At 39.9% G+C, this 17,548-nt stretch overlaps 1 protein-coding gene across 1 annotated transcript in view; it reads left to right on the forward strand.

The window, feature by feature from the left end:
- The window catches only part of LOC139722983 (solute carrier family 15 member 2-like), a 43,962-nt gene extending 26,414 nt beyond the window's left edge, over positions 1 to 17,548 (forward strand). The window contains exons 5-20 of the mRNA XM_071634261.1: positions 76 to 168; positions 663 to 762; positions 2,049 to 2,217; positions 3,285 to 3,367; positions 5,609 to 5,692; positions 6,423 to 6,557; positions 7,449 to 7,481; positions 8,219 to 8,389; positions 8,878 to 8,994; positions 9,789 to 9,950; positions 10,987 to 11,033; positions 11,567 to 11,698; positions 13,881 to 14,013; positions 14,637 to 14,768; positions 15,585 to 15,692; positions 16,519 to 17,548. Of these exons, the coding sequence (XP_071490362.1) occupies positions 76 to 168; positions 663 to 762; positions 2,049 to 2,217; positions 3,285 to 3,367; positions 5,609 to 5,692; positions 6,423 to 6,557; positions 7,449 to 7,481; positions 8,219 to 8,389; positions 8,878 to 8,994; positions 9,789 to 9,950; positions 10,987 to 11,033; positions 11,567 to 11,698; positions 13,881 to 14,013; positions 14,637 to 14,768; positions 15,585 to 15,692; positions 16,519 to 16,722 (1,903 nt within the window). The 3' untranslated portion in view covers positions 16,723 to 17,548. The remainder of the gene's footprint in view (positions 1 to 75; positions 169 to 662; positions 763 to 2,048; positions 2,218 to 3,284; positions 3,368 to 5,608; positions 5,693 to 6,422; positions 6,558 to 7,448; positions 7,482 to 8,218; positions 8,390 to 8,877; positions 8,995 to 9,788; positions 9,951 to 10,986; positions 11,034 to 11,566; positions 11,699 to 13,880; positions 14,014 to 14,636; positions 14,769 to 15,584; positions 15,693 to 16,518) is intronic.

Genomic DNA, 17,548 nt, shown 5'->3' on the forward strand with positions numbered 1-17,548 from the left:
TATCCATGACGATGACATCACACTTTTCATGTTTTATTAGTCACTGTCCACCTCATCTCTTTTCCGCTGCTCCAGGACCATCGTGTACATCGCCCAGATCTACATGATTGGCAATGCCGTGATGTGTTTCACCGCCTTACCTCCCCAGACTACGGGATCACCCGAACTGTAAGTGGATGACATTCAAACTTCTTTTTATTCTTTTGTTTTTGCACTTTGGTGCTCTCTGTAACATCAAATTTCACTTTGACGACTTCGTACTTCATTAAATAACACTTTGGTGACTCAAATAGACATTTAAAAGATGGATTTCGGGTGCGTACTGTACATCTACATGTATGTTCACTTGAGGGAGCATACATCTACCTGTTCACTTGAGTAACAGAACATTTTGGCCCCCAAATCCGTCAGGATGGTATGAGTGTGTTCTTAAAACATTTAAAGGGATTTCTAGTGCTTAGCATTGTATCAGTGAATTTAAAGTGAACATGAGTAAAATATGCTCTGTAATATACTGGTAGCCTTCAAAGTGTGTGTATGTGCATGCTGTCCACACAAACCAATAGTGTTAGACTAACAATACAGCACGCCCCCACAATCGTTGTGTGTGTTCAGGTTGCGCGTGCCTTGTGTGATCACATTGTTCATTTCTTTCTCTGCAGATATGGACCAATGATAGGCCTTATCCTAATAGGTCTTGGAACTGGTGGTATTAAGCCCTGTGTGTCGGCTTTTGGAGGAGACCAGTTTAATGCTGATCAGGTACAGCTTGTTTTTTGTTTTCTTTTTGTTTGTTTGTTTGTTTGTTACATTCAAATCACAACTATCTAAGACATCAGTCATATATATGTAGCATATGCTCCTATTTTCATCGGTGATGAATGATAGTCTTTCAGTTTTACAGACACATTGTAATTCAGCACATATGGAAAGTAGTTTATGGAGATTTCTAATACCAGTAGTTCTCACGATATACAATGTATGATATCAGCTAGTCTTCTTTTGATAGTACACATGTATTCTTAATCTACATACATAAGTCTATGATAGTTAAAATGTACTCAATACATGTATATGCATATAATTGTTATAGTGAGTGTATTAATGTTTCATTAGGAACCCTTTTTTGTTCCAGTATTTTGTGTCTGAGATATTGATCTTTGACTTTTACCAAGGCATTTTTGTTAATTTCTTTTTTTCGTCTGGGCACACTCATTAGGGGCGGTCAGACTGGCAAAATATTGAGAAATTTAAAATTGCAAAGTCTTGGCAAGTAAGGTGATGACAACCATTTCTCAGGAAAAGCAAATAGTACAGTTGTGTGAGAAATTAGAGATTGATATGAAAATTATATCATTGGAACTATTTAAGGTGCTTTTGTTCCTGAGTGAGTGTGCACTACAAAAGTGTACATCATGTGATGTCACAGGAAAACTGGGATCTTGAGGAAGAGCGTATTGGAGTAAATGTACATTATTGATAGCATTGTCGTGTGCTGTTCAAACTGGCTGACAAAAGTTGTATGCTCATCAGTGAAAAGCATGCAATGGTACTTTCTAGGCAACGTCATTTGACCAGGCTGATAGTAAGAATCATTGTAAGTTTTGTATGATTCACATATCACTTGCACAGCACTACCTTGTATCTTTCTCTCGCTACATACTATCCCAAAAATCTACCTTTAGAGGCAAACCTGAGCTACATTCCTCGTGAGGCCATAATTCAGCCCAGTCAAGCCATGCTTATGCTGATAGTCTCCTGCTTCCTTGTTGAATCAAATGTACTGCCTGTTTTGATTTATACAACCAAAAATGTTGTATAATAATTGTGCTGTAGTATTCTATGACATTGTACATACTTCTATTTTGATCCTTTGTGATGTACTCAAGTTTTGTTTAATTCTCTGCAACAATGTAATTCTATTTTGCATTGATTTTAGAAGCAGAATACTTGTAAACAAACAAATGAGCAGTAAATCTGAAAGACTTTGCATCCAAATTAAATGCGGGGAATGAAGACACCTTACTTTGAAACTTTTCCGCGTCCAGGAGCGAGACATCCAGAGATTCTTCTCCATCTTCTACTTCTCCATCAACTGTGGAAGTCTCCTGTCCACCTTTCTCACACCCATCCTCCGTCACGATGTCCAGTGCTTCGGCAACGACTGCTACACCCTGGCATTTGGGGTCCCAGCGGCTCTTATGGCTGTGGCGATAAGTGAGTTTTGAGAACAGACTAACATCAGTCTTTGTTTGCTAGGCATCATGGGAAGGAGGGGAGGGTTCTTGACCCTTCCTTTCTTCTTTTATTCTCACTCATGATTAAACACCTCTGTGCCTTTGTTCTGTTGATGTCCGACATGTGTTTTCAAGTGTTTGCCATTTCTGTTTGTGTTCATGTTGCCATTGTCCTTTTCATTTGTCTCAATATTCTTTATGTTTCCTTTCAATGAGTGGATAAATCAAAAACCTCAGCATGCAGTATGTGCCAGCATTTTTCTCAGATTTTGATGAAGAAATAAAGAGTTTTTAATAGTGTGCCATCTCAAACCAGCTTTGCATTCCTTCAGGTTATGATACTGATGATTGTTTCTTGTATGAAGTGTATGTAGTACAGAGATTTCAACACAATGCTTATAGGGAGATTTCAACAAAATTAATGCCTACGGGTGTCTGTATGTGTATGTAGTCCAAACAGCCTGATGAGCCATAGTACATGAGCATATCTCTTTTGTCTCTATTACAGAAACATAAACATGCACATTAAAAGACACTGGTTTATTGGAGGTACTCCATGTCTCCCCAAGGCGACATTACCCTAAGAGAATGAAGATTCTGTCCATGACATCATCTGTCAATCACTGGAAAATACTGAAATGATGAACAAAAGACAATGGAATGCAACTGGAATATCCTTACAATGTCTTTTGTTAATCCCTACTAATGACATTGGAAACACGCAGCATATGCTCAGTTTAGGGAAAGGTGCATTCCATTGTCTTTTGTTTGAAATCATATTATTACTTTAGCAGTGATTGACAGATGATGTCATTGACAGTATCTTTGTTTGGATGTTTATTTTTGTAAGAGTATCCACGTTATCTGACTAAAAATATTTTCAAAAAAAGTTGTGAGATATATATTCCTTTGGCCACATAAGTGGTGTCCAGGTAATCATTTATCAATATAAGTCAACTTACATTTGCAATGCATACACTGTAGTTCCTTGATTGCTATGGTAGCATAGAAATATTAAAATATTGTTTTCCTTCTCTATTTCTGCAGTCATCTTTATCATCGGCCGCAACTCCTACAGGAACACCCCTCCGACAGGCAACGTGGTCGGGGAAGTGATCAAGGCTACAGCTGTATGCATTTTTTTTTTTTCATTTCAAAGTATCGGAATTCAGTTCAGTTCAATTCAATTCTCGCTATCGCCAATGATGTAAAAAGTACCCGGATGTGGCTTTTTCGTCAAGATTTAGTGCACTTGGTAGCAAGGGCACTTCCGGCGCGGGGCATAATTTGCACAACGCTAGCGTGCGTGTACGTGTACCTTACCAATAGCGCAGCGCCGACCACGGATACTAGTACAGTAGGCCACTGTGGCCGCTGTACCGCCCGAGCCAGCGAGTGGCCAGGCCTGTCATACTCGTACACCATGTAGTCCCCGCCGGCGGCCGGCCTACGCAGCACATAAGCTAACACATACTGGTACAGCGTACTTCGTGATCATGCGATCGATGTGCGCATCACAGATCAGTCATCTCTGCATACGCTGAAAATATGCTGGAAAATATTCACCCACCTGGATATACAGTATATCGTCATGGAATGCCCATCTTTTTTCTTTATTTGTTTTCTGTCGAAATGTCGCGAACACAATCGGGAACGAACAGTGATCTCGAACTTATCCTGTCTCCGAAGCAATAAGTAAGTACGTACAATGTACGTAGGCACTATAGGCCTACTACCTAGTGCTACTACCACTACTAGTAAGTCGCGCGTGCGCGTACTGCGCTGTGGAGTCACCCGCAAACTTCACCCACGCTGCCACGTCACGTCTCGCATGCCAGTAAGGGTCCTATTTCTGCAGATTTTTTTTTCATTTATTGTCGTGCGAACAACACATGGCAGCTTCGCAGCAACACCCAATAGTTGTATTAACAGCAATTTCTTAAGAATGGAGAAATTTCAAATCATATTAAAGCTGTAATTCAAGTCGAGAAAACCGGAAGTACACATAGAATACAGTCGGTTGTGTGTGTAAATAGCATTAGTCACGTATCACGCGCGTACGAACGGAATTGACTTTGCTACCGGACTATCCCATATTGCACGTAAATGACACTTAAATCAACATCCGGGTACTTTTTACGTCATTGGCGATAGCGAGAATTCAATGTTACTGTCCATTTCTCAAAAATTTGTTTTTGCCTGCATGCATGCATAGAACACATCGGTACATACACTCCATAGAGTGCATACACTCCATAGAGTGCATACACTCCATAGAGTGCATACGTGCTTGACACAGGACATGTATAATTTACGAACATTGTAGATAGATTATGGTGTACATACATTGTACATACAGTACATTGTAGGAATACAAGGGATATGATTTGAATATCAGTATCAGTGTCAGAGATATGTGACATTAGTGATATTAATATTGTTCAGCACATGACATCACTCTTATTTGTTTTGTATATGGGATTGATTTGACTTCATTTACTTTCTTCATGCTTCTCAGAGTGCTACAAATGAATGAGATTTACTGTGTCAATATAACATGAAGAAAAAAAATCTAGAAATGACTGAAAAGAGCAAATTATAGTGTTTTTTGTATGAGTACAAACAGATCATCTGTCTTGTTTGATAGCACATGTGAGCTGACATCATTCCTTTGATTTGCCTTAGCGTCGTCATCAAAATTTTCTTCCAGAAATGATCAAAATTACTCTCATATTTAATAATGCATAAAGTTGAATGAAGAGTGCCATGCAGGCCACATGTACATCTAGGACACATTGTGGACACATAAACCTAGATGTTTTCATTCTTGTTTCTAGTGGATACTTATGCAGGATGAGTTACTCCTTTTTGTGTGTGTAATTTGTCAAATTTTCCTATAGTTTTTCGTCCTTCAAGCCTCAGTCACAACCCACGGTGCGTGTTATTAGTCCATACATTTTTGGTGGAGACCATGGCATTCACGTTTAGAAAAACGTGGGGAGGGAGTGGCAAGAGCAGGGAGGGAGTACGTCAACCCGAACACCTCGAAAGTTCATCGTGTCCCATAAAAGTGCTACGGCATGTCTGCATGCTCCATAATTCGTACTGAGGCGGTACTTATTACCATACATACAGATCCCCAAATTTTGCCCACTTTTTTGCAAGTAAACAGCACGCCCTTGCAAGTGCGGCGGGTTGTGACCGAGGCTTAACTTATTTCAATATCCCCTGTGATGACAAGAGTGTAAAGATTTTGTCCCATTTCTTTAAATTAGCAAAATGTCATTTGAGGATATTCTGATATGAATTTTCGTTTTCTGTTCTACATTTTTGGTAATCATTATCGTCCTTGCCTTTATTTTTGTCAACAGTATGCAGTGAAAAATCGTTTCCAGCAGCGAAAAAGCGGGGAGGGGAGAAGTCACTGGATGGACTGGGCTTCCGATAAGTACGAGGTAAGACTCAGGAGCAATCCATGATTTCCTCTTACCTGTGGCAGAATTTACATCATTTGTGCTACAATCTTTTCATTGAGTACTTTGATATGGTCTATTGGATGGCAATTGATGGGATACCAGGGAATATTGCACAATTTAGGGCCCATATTGCACGAATAAAAAATGAGTGCAATAAGGGCCTTAAAGAGTGCAATATTCCCTGGTATTCCATGAATCAAAGCCATCCAATGTGATTATTGGCATCTACCTGGTTAATCTCCTGAACCTTTGGAGTGATTGAGAAAACAAAATCAGTGACAGATTTTTTTCCAAGTTTCATGTATTTTATGCCACAGTGGTGACAGTAACAGCGACTATGGTATCAATAAGAAGAAATCCTAAATGTTTGTTTGTTGCTTGATCTGTTATGTTTGATAGCTATGCATATAAAGTAGTTACTGCCATTGCAGTTCATCTTGTAGTGTAAGCAAAGAAGTCAAGTGATTTTAGCCAATAGCATACTTGTGCAAGTACTATGTAATGTTCCTTCTTTTTGTTTTGCTATTTTAACCCGTTGAGGATGGACTGATTTTGCTACAACAGGCATTTCCCATTGACACCTGCCCGAGTATACTCAAGACTCGTCCTCAAGGGTTTAAGTTGTGAATAATTGAAATAAGAATACAGCAACAAAAATAAAAATAGATAATCGTAGCAGTTTTTATGTCATCACTGCCTCACTTTATAGAGCGGGTTGATTGAAGACATCAAGACCCTCTACCACGTCCTGTTCATCTACCTCCCGCTGCCGTTTTTCTGGGCTCTCTTTGACCAGCAGGGATCTAGGTGGACACTGCAGGCGGAACATATGGATGGGAGACTGGTCAGTTCAGTTGTGGGGCCCATCGCCACACACCCCGTATCATTCCCTTCACCCAACCCCAACCCTCCCCCCCCCCCCCCAAAAAAAAAGACACTCTTATGCCATTGATATGTGTGAGAAGTGTTTGACTTTAACCCATTAAAGGACAAGCTGATTTTATTCCATAAAAAAGGCATGAGAAGTGATTTGAGTACAGTATATTGGTCCATTTGCATAATTTTTTCTTTCTTTCATGCATCATCACGTTTCACATGAACTCCATCAGGCAGCTTAGGGTTGAGGCTGAAATCTTCATGAGTTTGCTGTTAATTCAAATTATTGTCAGCTTCAACAACATCAAAATGTGTATTTATAACAAGCCCTGAGACACGTGGTCTGGTTTGTAAATGAATGTCTGTCAGTGTGCATGCTTAAAAGACCTTCTGATATAAACTTTACCCAAGAGTATATTTGATAAATACCTAATATACGGTATATGGCTTGAATCGCCCCTCTTTTTTTAAATATTTTTCAGTCATACAAATGTTAATCAACCTTAAAAACAAAAACAAAAACAAAACCACCTAAATATAGGGTATCTTTATGAATGTCCGATATTGGGAAATCATGTAATCAATGTCTGTGATTTTTTAAATGAGACATGACCATAATCAAAAGAAGACAGAACCATATGGCAATTTTGTGAACATACAGTGCTGTACATCATCTATCATTTCTGTTTTATGTGGTGTTGAACATGAAGATGTGACACTAAGAAAGTTGCATCTAAATTTGATGTCAAGTGTCATGCTCTATACCAAGCATTTATTGTCTTTCTATACATATCGTTTTGTTTGTTTGTTTGTGTTTTTTTTTTTGTTCACATATTTTCTTATTTGTACCATTTTACAGGGATCATGGCAAATCAAGCCAGACCAAATGCAGGTAAGAAAACTTGTCATATTCAATATCATTATCATTCCTCTTGTGTGTGTATAAGTGTAATAGTTGGCACACACTGGATTATGCTGTAAGTCTTTAAGACCAATTGCTATAAACTAGAATGTAACATAGTCACTATTAAAAGAGTTGCAAATGATGCCACATATTGTCGATGATTTTGACCCCAAACCAGTTATTTATCCCTGTAAACAGTTTAATGTCATTTTGTAGTAGTAAAAATCATTTCAACATCTGAGAGAACTACAATGTATGTTGCATTAAGTAAAGTTTCAACTGAAAAAAGAGAAGAGAGTTAAAAGTGTAGTCCAATAGAAATCAAATGATCTTTACAGAAAAATGATCTAATGCTTTAAGCAAGTAAGCACTTGAAACCCTACTCATCTACATTATGTATGTGTATGTTGATTTTTGAAATCTTAAACTCTTTTGTATTATTTTTCAATGATTTGGTGAAAAATGTGATGAAATTTGGTGTCATTTATTGAATTCATTCAAGTCAGCCTTCAGGTCTTAAGTTGTTGTGTATTTGCATTAGGCATTTTTGTCTAATTTCTCTTTCATTTCCAGGTACATACATGTAGAGCTCTTTAAATAGCTCTAGTGATGATCATTTTATGTTATGAAAAACGATTTGGTGAAAAACAGCTTAACTCTCTTATTCAAATATCTAACTAACATCATAAGTACTCAGTTTGTTTTCATACTCTTTCCATTCACAGGCTTTGAATCCAGTTTTTATTCTGCTATTCATCCCTCTGTTTGAGGGGGGCATCTACCCCCTCCTGGACAAATGCGGAGTGCCGAAGCGCCCTCTACAGAGAATGGCTGCAGGGATGGCTCTGGCCATGCTGGCATTTGTGTGCGCCGGCTTCTTGCAACTCAAGATTGAGGTACATTTTTATCTTTGTGACTGCCACTGCTAACTATTTTGCTGGATATGTCATGAAAAAAAAAAAGTAAAAAAAAAAATCAAATATACTGTTTATACCTAACAGTCCTAGTTTAGATATCTATTTAAATAGAAGGCAGGCTTCTATGTCAGATCATTCATAATGGGCCCCACTCACAAGTTCTGCTTCTTGGGGACTCATATCCATCTGCTTCATGTTCATTCATTACTGTGACTCCATGTATGTCTGATTTCAATAAATTGAAATTGAAAAATCAACAAAAAAATTCATATCAAACACTTAAAAACCCACTTTGTGACCCAAAATTCATCCTCTCAGTTCTAAGAGAAATTCAACTTTTTTGTGAGTTTTATGATGCATGGTGATCTACCTACAGTGAGTTCTAGTCTTGTACACCTGCTCTGTCTAGTCTTTATTCCTTCTCCATCTTCCATCCTTCTTCCTTCTGTCCATCATTCACCTTTCAGGGTACAGAGATTAGCCTTCCGGGAGATGAGCAAGCCATAGTGAATGTCATCAACTCGTCGCCCTGCCCAATAGATGTCCAGAGCAAATTCTACACTGGCCAGCTGGACATTGCGGAGGTGAGAATTGTCTGAAATCCGTACACATTTCAGTCTTGGTGTATTGTGCAGTTGTTCTCTACACACTGTGTATTTGTGATGGAGTTAGGACCAGTTTGTAATTGCAAGGGATTTGGAGGACTCTTGTAAGTACAGTGCTTGCCAGGAGTTGTCGGCACAAGATGCAGAGAGATTTGATGGGATTGAACAGCGATGTTAGATCTATTTTTAGCTCATCCTTCTGACAAATTTGACATTTGTCATTTCTTGTCCATGGGGAATCTTCCCTCATGCTGTCTGTCCACACTTTGAAAATAACTTTGTGCCTTTTGGGGGGAGGGAGCTGGATTGTGATTGTTGTTTGTTGATCTGAACAGGTTGGGTGTCATCACTGAAATGTGCAATCCAGTACTCGCACATGATGTTAATTCATTCATAGTTTTTGTTTTTCATTACATTTATTTCAGTTTGGATTATTATAGATATATTGAGGCTTGATTTTTTAATGAAATCTGTACTATTTGGTCCCATTCATTTCTCTCATTGCATTTATAGTTCGAGAGCTGTGCTGTAAGGTACTGTACACACCATATAGCAAGTCTTAAGTTTTCCAGAATCTGAACTTCGCGACAATTTTAAGAATGGGTAAAATAGTGATCGTAGAGTAGAGCAGTGGACCAAAAAATCAGTATCATTCACTCATTTTCAAGAAGAAGTGTACTTATCCATTCACACAATAGGTGTGCTGAATACGAAAATTTAAACACCGCACATTATATGGCATGTACAGTATTTTATATTTTGATTGTCTGCAGAGCACAAAAGGAAAAACATTTGCCGTAGGAACGTATGAAATGAGCTTCCAGCCTGGTTGCCAGGGGCTGACACCAGCTCTTCCATTTTCTGCAAACCTCGACGAAAGAGGAGAAGAAACGGTTATCGTCTACAGCCAGTCAAACCAGCTCAAAGTCATCCAGGTATGAAAAAATTGACTCTGATTCTAGCTTTGTGATCAGACAGTTTTCTTTTTTTTTTTACCTCTCTCAGACAGATGAATGACATTGGCTGTATGCTTGATAATCTGCTCTAAAAACTGGCTGTATAAGTTGTGTCGGCTCTCTTTGTAAAAGTGCTTAAATTTGTGTTTATAAGCAAGCAAAAGTACAGATGTAAATACACAAAGTAAGCTTACTATGCTAGACATTCTGAAATAAAAAGTAGCTGTGTAAGTTGTGTTAGCTGTCTTCGAAAAAGTTTTTATTTGTGATTGCGAGGGATCAAAAGTAAATGCATGCACTTGTCTGGGTCGCTGGCCAATCCCCTGAGATTGTGGAGGGACTAACCTAGGTGCATTGTATTACACTAAATATATTCAGCTGGTCAAAATTAAACATCATTCTAATGACAAATGTATTAAATCAGAATGCACATATTACTTGTGTAATGATGGCCACTGATTTGTCTTCTCTTTTTTTCATCAGGCAGATTGCTGGAAAAAAATTCTTCTGAAATAGTACCGTATGTTTCACACCAGGGTGTGTGGTATAATGAGTGGATGATTCACATTACACTGCTTGTCAATCACAGAGTGAGATGCCATGGGAAATGCCCTTCCATGCTCTCCCCCCCCCCCCCCCCCTCCCCACCCCTCCTCTGCAAAATTTCTAAATCTTCACCAGCCCCTAACAAATGCCATTGTGTGGTTAATGTGGAGGATGCTTCTGGACCCCGTTTCATAAAAGGTGTTAGGATAGCAATTCTTGCCAGAATAGCAACTTCCTATAGTGACAGCCAGTCAGGAAGCTGGATTCTTGTCGTTACCATGACAGTCGCCATTCTAGCAATAGTTACCAACATAGCAACTTTTTGTGAAATGTAGCCCAGTGTTTTGCTCTAATGCAAAATACTGCATGATTGACTCACATATTGTAGCTAATGAATGAAGTGTAGTGATCTTTAGCCTTGTGATGTCTTCAAGGCCGTACATGGGTATTGTCTTCCAATCTGTTTCAGGTCAAGGGTCATTTAGAGAAGCCGGAAAGAGGACTAGGGACGGTCAGGTAAGCAGATTCTTGTTAGACTTCTTTAACTATGATGCACACAATGCATCTAATTTTCTTATTTCGATATGAAATGTGAACACAGATTTTGAGAATATACAGTATGAACTGTTCGAACAGACAAAGTTCACCCTTTGTGTCCTTTGTGTTTAAAGCAGATTCTTGTAGATGTACAACTGTACTTCAGGCCCTCTCTTTCATTGTAACTTGCATCCCTGCACCAGTTTGTGTTTCAACATTTAAATACATTGTATTTCCTCACAGCAGTACTTTCAAACTGATAGAAATATGTAATTCCCTTTCTTCTTCTTTATTTCATAAATGAGACTGCATTATTTGATTTGTCTTTGGATTTTCAGGTCCTTCAAGAGTGCTAAGAGTTACCCTTTTGAAACAATGAAATGAAATAAAGGAAGCTACATGTAGATTTATGTCACTTAAAATGCACAAAAATTTCCACAGAATGAAAATTTTTATTGTCATAGGAGTTCAAACTGTCATTAATATTTCCTTTCTGATATTTATTCCTCCAGCCTTGGTTACTTCATTGCCGATGATTCTCTGCCCACTAATCTGACAGTGTCTCTCGAGAATTCTGCTCGGAGTTATAAGCTGAATGCCCTCATCTTTAATGTCAGCAGTCCAATTGATGTGGAGCCAGAACAGTAAGTGGTCGCCATGGAGACCAAGCATTGTCATGTGCTTGATATTTTAGGGAAGCGGGTGATGTGAGAGGAGGAAGGATGGGGAGGTTTGGGAAATAGGATGAGGATGAGGGGTTCAGGAATGGGTGGAGAGCAGACCTCCCAACCGTTCTGAATTTGGAGGAAAGAATTTGAATTTTGACTATTCCAGGCTCTTATTTCAATAGGATTTTCCTATTTTTCTTGATAATTTCACCACACACTCCTATGAGTACTGCTCTTTCTTTCCTACTTTTGAGCCAAATCATCCCTATTTTTCTGTCAGAAAGATTGGGAGGTCTGGGAGGGGGAAGGAGGTGAGGGAAAGAGCGGATGAGGAAGGGAGGTACAAGGGAGACGAGGAAGGGAAGTGAGAGAGAGAGAGGAGGGGTATTTGGAGGGATGGAGGGGAAAGGGGTGAGGGAGAGGTGATTAATTGGAAAAGGGGTGTAAGAGAAGGGAGAGGCAAGGGAGAGGAGAAGACAAAGTGGGAGAGATAGGAGGATGAGGGGTTCAAGGATGGGTGGAGGGGAGAGATGGGGAGAGGGCAGTGAAAGAAAGTGAGAGAGGAGGGGATGATGTAACAGTGGAGGGAGTGACGGGGGGGGGGGGGGGCGAGGGGCTAGGGAGAGTAGGAATCATAGTAGGAAAGAGAAAGATGAATGGGAAGGGGTGAAAGGGAAATGGGGAGGTGAGGGAGGGGTGGTGGATGGGAGGAGAGGATGATAGAGAGGGAGGTGGAGGAGAGAGAGGAGGGCGTCAGAGAGGGGTAGAGGGGGAGAAGGCGAGGGAGGATGATAAATTTATTTATATTAATTCTAATTCATTTTATTATATTCAGTCTCATTTCAACTAGGTAGCCCCATCAGTGGGCAGGTACTGTTCTTCCTGGGAGCCTTGCCCAAACAATCATAACAGATAACTAGGAAAGCACTCTGAGAGCGCAGACCTCCGCCAAGCATGCAGCTCATTTCCACCACTGATCTTGTTCTTCCATAGAGATATCAGTGATTTCCACCCATACATACCTATATAGCATTGTGTGCTGAAAGTCGCCCAATTTCCCAATATAGAAGCCTTTGTTATGTCATAAACACCTCGCCCTAGCAGAAACTAGAGCACGCACTTTAGTGCGTGTATGCAAACCTCAAATACGCGCAGCCTGAACTCCCAAGTTCATTGACCCTACCTGCCAAAATATAAAAAAATCCTTCATAAATTCCCCCAAAATTCTTGGATCGCTACCAAAAGTTAATCGTTTGGTACTTGTGTCATTCTCAACCTTTCCTGCAAGTTTCATCCCAATCCAATAACTACTATTTGAGTTATTTTGCACACAGACAAACTAACTAACTAACTAACGAACACACAAACACACAAACCAATGGTAACGAAAACAATTTCCTCCCTTGGCGGAGGTAATAAAACAATGAGATTTACACAAAGTACAGCATAGTGGACAGGTACAGTTCTTCCACTGACCCTGAATACATACAATCATGGAAAGAATGGGAGGAGGAGGTACAATAGGGAGGGGCAGAGATGGAGCAGGTGAGGGAGGGGATGATGAATTTGAGGAGGGGCAAGGGAGGGAGTGGGATGAAGGCAGGGGAGATTAGGGAGGGAGATGGGGTAATGAATAGGAGAATAAGAAGCATGTGAGGGGAGGAGGAGATGGGGAGAAGAGAAGGGGGTACAGTGGGTTCAAGGGGGTTCAAGTGTATGCCAATGTGATGTATGTATCTGTCTCACAAGTTGTCACTTAATGTCCCATTTCTTTGATGAACTTAAAAGAAATTACATGTATATCACTGGCACCAAATTACTGAACAGTGTTGCAATGATTTAGCAAAATGATAACTCTTTCTAGGATTGTTCTGCCAACTAACCAGTGTAAGCGTAATCTTTATATCTTATTGTCCAAAGTAGTGGGAGAACTGCCCATTACCTCATTTAATTTGCATATTTAGCTGTGACCGATATTCCTGTCTTGTGACACTTAGGATAAAATCTTGAATTACTCAACTTCTGTGTTTTGTCTTCTGTTTGAATTTGCACCTTCCTTTTTACTCAACGTGAACATGATGTCAGGTTTTCCCTTCAGTGATGTGCATTTACGTTTCCATGAAAAGTACCACATGTCCTATGGCTTCTCCCCATGCAGATACAACATCTATGCTCTTCAAGTTGCAGATGGAGTCAACGGCACCAAGGAACACCTAGGCCAAGTTGATGTCTGGAGTGGGGGAATCTACCGTCTGTTCTTGCAACCAGCAAATAAGACACACCAGGATGAGGTTTGTTACTTTCCGTTTGCTTGCAGAGAAAATTGTAGTCATGATTTGCATTGTGCGCTGATGAGATCAACCTTGCACTTACAGCACACTTACGTACTCTGCTCCCTGGGAAGCATTTCTGGGAATAAGGCACTCCTGGAAAGCATTTCTGGGAATTAGGCACTCCTGGAAAGCAGCCCTGGAATGCTCCCATTGGAAGCAGCCTTGGAAAGCAGCCCTTGGATTCATCTTCAGGAAGCTCCCTGTCAAACGGCCTTCAGGGAGCATCCATTGGAAGTGCCCATTGGAAGCACCCCTGAAGAGTTATCCCTAGAAGTGCCTCCAGGAAGCTCCCTTTGGAAGTGCCCCTGGGAAGCACCTCTGGGAAGCTTGCCTGGGAAGCGTTCCAGGGGAACATTCCTGGGAAGCACCCTTGGGAAGCACCCCTGGGAAGCACCCATTTGAGTGCCTCTTAGAAGCACTCCAGGAGTATTTCTCAGCGAAATGAAGAAATGATGAAAGGAAGTATTTTTTATTTTCACAATAAAAGAAAACAAACAAAAGTACATTTTTTTTTTTTCTGAAAATGTACTTGGTCTTCCTCACCATGGTAGATATAGCACTCTCTCTTCTCCATGTTACAGGTTCTCCTCGCTGTGCATGTGGAGGTGGAGCCAAACAGTGTGTCCATGATGCTACAGATTCCCCAGTACATGATCATGACCTGTGGAGAGATTCTCTTCTCCATCACTGGTCTGGAGTTCTCATACTCACAGGTAACTAGGTGATACTTGATGTTTGATGAGGTAATCCCTCTTGTAGCTCCTGGAAGCTAGACTGGGATCGGGTCTAGGGCAATTACCCCCTGGACAATTACCCCAGACCCTTCCCCTGACCCTAACCCTAATCCTAATCCTGAACCTAATCCTAACCTCGATCCATACTCTAACCGTATTACTAACCAGTATTTAGCACAGGCGGGTGATATGTTATCCACACTTGGTTATGGTACATTGTCTACGCACTTCATTGGTGCGCTGTGCGAGTAAGATTTGGATGCATCTTTCTTTAAAGAGATCCAGTAGATGGCTGCAAAGATGTAATAGGTGAACTTTGTCATAGTAGTTCTTCAGTCTTTACAATTTGTAAGTGATTTAAATGAAATCTGGCACACATTTTGAGCTCAATGTGAAGTTATGCCAGACACATTTTTCAACAGTAGAGAAAAGAATGTTGCCAAGAAGGTAACAGCACATTATGGTCTCAAAATCAGGTAAAAAGGTTGTGGATTGAACTTCACCAGTTTATGATTCAAACAAAATATGGCACACATGCTAGTCTCAGTGTGAAGTTGTGCAAGACACATTTTTCGACAGTAGCACAAAGTGTAGGAAAGGGCATTTCCATGGTAACAGCACATTTGGGACTTAAAATCAGGTAGCAAGCTTGCGGATTAAACTATCTCTCCAGTTTTCAAGTGATTCAAATGAAACTGGCACATATACTGAGCTCCATGTGCAGTTGTACATGGCACATCTTTTTTTTTTTTAGCAGTAGCAGAAAGTGATGTTGGTCTCTTGTTCCTAAACCAGGCTCCGGTCAGCATGAAATCCTGCGTCCAGGCGGCCTGGCTCTTGACCGTTGCTTTTGGCAACCTCATCGTAGTCATTGTGGCGGAGGTGCAGCTTATTGGAAGTCAGGTGAGTTGATTCTCTTCACAGCGCTCCCTTCCACTGTCTAACACATGCAGTTTATATTTTTATTTTAAAATATGCATGCATCTGTATTTGCAAGGTTGGTATACCAACATAATCAAGTAGTAAATGACAATGTAAAAAACTAGTGAACTCATAAGTGCTAATTGTAACTCACCCCCCCCCCCCCAAAAAAAAAAAAAGAAAAAAAAAAGAAAAAAGAAAAGGGGGAGTGGGGGGGGTGGGGAATAGTTGGCTTATGTGCAGTTTTGGAATATGACAAATCTATATCATTCTTGAAATATATAAAATGTAGTTATGGGAATATCACCAGTATTTCCATCTAATTCCTGTCAAAGCAATTCAGATAAAAAGAAGAATAGAAATTTTAATGAATATAACAGTTCATTTGGTTGAGATTGTTTCCTGATGTTTTCCAAAGGGATATTACTGTTACTTTTTCTCCTTTTGTAGTGTTTTTTTGTTGGGTGTGTTTGTCCAACAACAAAAATGTTTTGAAGGAATTGAAAAAAAAAAATCCTTTTACACGAAAGTGGCTAGTTAATGATTGTTATGATCAGGGATTTTAATGTATGTCAACCGTACTAGTGACCAGTCAGTTTTCTTTACTAGTGACCAACCCAAGTTAGCTCTGTAATAGTACTGGATGTTCAATATGAAACAGAAGTAGTTAGTGATGTGTGTAAAGAAAAGAAAAGTTTGGATGTCTATAAAGTACAATGTAGTTTTATTTCACTGAGTGTCACACTTGTAATACCAGGTATCTTATGCAGACAAATTTTTGTCTTTCCCGTTTCCATTTTGCATGCAGGCGATAGAATTCTTCATGTTTGCTGGCCTGATGGCAGTGGTCATTTTTATATTCTCAATCATGGCGTGGTGCTATGTGTACGTCACACCGCAACCCCCTGACGTCCCGATGAGTGACAATGCTGGCCTCATTTCAAACGACGATTTCGAGGACGCGGCCCCGCCATCGGGGAGCTACCAAAGTTTAGAGGATTCGCAGAAATAATGACTAGCCTGGCTGGCTGCATGTGATAAGTGCTAAGTTACAATGTTCAGTGTTTTTAATTGGATAGTGCCAATTGGATGTTGTGCACTTATTTCTGCAATCGTGTCAGTAAATGTGCCTGTTTAGGTGTGATAAGCCCTCATTGGCAGGAAGACATTCTAGATGTTTAAAGAAACTCAGTCATTGTTTGTGTGTTTGTTTGTTTTTCACTAAAAGTGACCGTTTCCCTGATCCATATGCGATGCTCCCTTTGCAGAATGAAGCATTTTTATGTAAGGATGAATTAATGGTGCCCATAGCGTGTTTCTAGGATAGATAGAATCTCCAGAATCTTCCTGACTTTAGACAGACAGTATTATGTTGCCTGTATGGTAACAATGGCGTGAGATATCCGTGATTGTCAGTGTTCTGATAACATGTGTGGGAGTTATCCTGCAAACGTATTGTACCAAACAAGTGTGTTTTATGGTGGCATGCCCGTCTTGCTTTAATCAGCTGTTGGCAGGTTAGGCAAGCCATGCTGAAATGAACAGAAGCAAAAAATATGTTTAGAAAAGAAATCAGTTCATGTGAGACGCTGCTGCCAAAATGCATAAATTTATAAGTTGGATGGTCGTAGATTAAGACTTTGCTTTATCAGTGAAGTTTGGAGAAACCTCCATTCAGCTCTTGTGATGTGCATTGATGCTTTGTATTGAAGATGAGTGGAAATGAGGTGTGATAGATTATGAACCAAACTTTCTTTACTAAAAGTTCTCCCTTGCCAACACAGTATATCCTTTATATACTTTATCAATTTGGGATTGTTGTATGTTTACAAAACAGT

This window comes from Diadema antillarum, unplaced genomic scaffold (genome assembly GCF_040938485.1).
Source record: "Diadema antillarum isolate AM-2024a unplaced genomic scaffold, OU_Dant_1.0 scf00000179, whole genome shotgun sequence".
In the NCBI taxonomy this organism is placed as follows: domain Eukaryota; kingdom Metazoa; phylum Echinodermata; class Echinoidea; order Diadematoida; family Diadematidae; genus Diadema; species Diadema antillarum.